Here is a 1,743-nt window from a genome sequence, read left to right as displayed (position 1 = left end):
CCGTGCAATTCATAGCTGGTCCTTGGGAGCCGAGTATAATCTTCCCTGCCTTGGCTTCCCAGAGCTCTGCTGTGGCAGGTGGGTTGGGTTTTTTCCCCTCCAGCCTTTTATTCTAAGTAAATCAACCATTGTGTAGAGGGGAGGAAGGAAACATTCCGGGATCCCTGCGGAAATGAGTTGCACACAGCTGATCTTCTGCAGGGAAAACTGATAAAAAGGCTTTTAAAGGAATTCTCACTCAAAGCCGTCAGGAGAGGGAGGGGGATTTGCAGGCAGCCAGGCTGGGAGTGGAGTGGGAAGAGCCTCCCTGGCCCAGGGACCACCCTGGAGCCCTTCGCCTGGGCTGGCCCCGCTACACCGGGGTGAGTCCAACTGCTCCCCATGGTGCGCAGCACGGGCACATACGTCATCAATGGAGCTGCCAGCCTGGCAGCATCCCTGGCCTCTGCCAACCCTTCCCAGGGCAGCGAGGCAGCAACAAGCCCCTCTGCCCGTGGAACAGCCAGGGCAGAGCCTTTTCTGCTGGGGCTGCTCGGTGCCAGGGGGCACAGGTGGCCGGGAGCTGCTCTCGCCTCCCCCAGGGTGGCTGTGCCCTGGCCTGGCTGGCTCTGCCCGTCGCAGGGGCGCCGAGTGGGAGCACCCGGGCTGGCTGTGTCTCTGCCCATCCGTGCTGGGCTTCTTTAGTCTGCTCCGCAAGCGAGGGGCGTGAGGAAGACCATTGTGCTCCTCTTCCATGCTGCCTCCCGGCTGGAAGCGGTGCCGCTGCCACCCAGGCATCCTGTGCCACTTGCCCAGTCCACCCATCCCTGCCCGCAGACCCCAGTATCTGGTGTTTGAGGCTCAGACCTCTGACCGTGAGGTTCAGATGGACCTTTCACTTTCCCATGTACCCAGCGGCCGCTGCACAGCCCCAGACACCATTCCCAGCTCCAGACACTGCTCCGAGCTGCGGGAGCCACAGGGACAGGAGGGATGCTTCTTCCTACAGAGCCTGGAAACCCTCCGCCAGCCTCTGAGAAGGCTGTGCAAATTAACCCGTGCTGCTCGGTGTCTTAATTCCTGTTGGATTTCCTTGCCATCAGTGGCTGAACAGCGGTTGTTTTGGGGGACGGCGTGGCATTGTCCCTGCCCGCCGAGTACACGAGCGTGGGGGTGATTTTCTTTTGTGTGCCGTTTTATCAGTTGGGTGCAGGCGTGAACCCATCGACGTGCATTTCATTATTCAGGGAGAAAGGAGCCCGTGAATGTAAATGGTACGTTAGACACCCGTTAGGTTACAGTGGAGACGCGTCCTCCCCACCAACGTGCTTTTTTATTGTATTTATACAGCTAGCAACGCATTGTACGTGTCTGAAATCATAAATTTTGCCCAAAAGCTTCTTTTAAAAGAAGTGGCTCGATGCTTTTAATCAGAGCAGAGTCCTTATCTCGGCCATGCAGCATGGTGGTGCCTTAGCAGAGCGATACCTCGGCCTGAGTACGTTGGTGTGCAGAGCAACCTGGCGGGAGGAGGAAAGCCAAAATCACCACCTCTGTGGCGGCCCCAGCCCTGGGATGAATGTCTCCTGGGGAGGTGGCTGCACTGGAAATGTGTCCGGGCTGACCCCTCCACCCGTCCTCCCCGCATCCGTGCGGCCGCAGCACCGACACGGCTGTCCCCATCTCCCCCTCCCCAGAACCAGGCGGAAGCCCACTACAAGGGCCACAAGCACGCGCGGAGGCTGAAAGCCATCGAGGCCATGA

General features: G+C 59.1%; 1 protein-coding gene across 1 annotated transcript in view; it reads left to right on the top strand.

Moving 5' to 3' along the window:
* Positions 1 to 1,743, top strand: part of ZNF385C (zinc finger protein 385C) — a gene marked incomplete at its 3' end in the record, with an annotated part of 5,417 nt that overhangs the window by 369 nt on the left and 3,305 nt on the right. Inside the window, 1 exon segment of the mRNA XM_010161574.1 lies at positions 1,677 to 1,736. Coding sequence (XP_010159876.1) covers positions 1,677 to 1,736 — 60 coding nt within the window.

The sequence above is a fragment of the Eurypyga helias genome, unplaced genomic scaffold (genome assembly GCF_000690775.1).
Source record: "Eurypyga helias isolate BGI_N326 unplaced genomic scaffold, ASM69077v1 scaffold18351, whole genome shotgun sequence".
NCBI lineage: Eukaryota > Metazoa > Chordata > Aves > Eurypygiformes > Eurypygidae > Eurypyga > Eurypyga helias.
The sequence above is the reverse complement of the archived record's forward strand: the minus strand, read 5'-3'. Positions and strand labels throughout refer to the sequence as shown.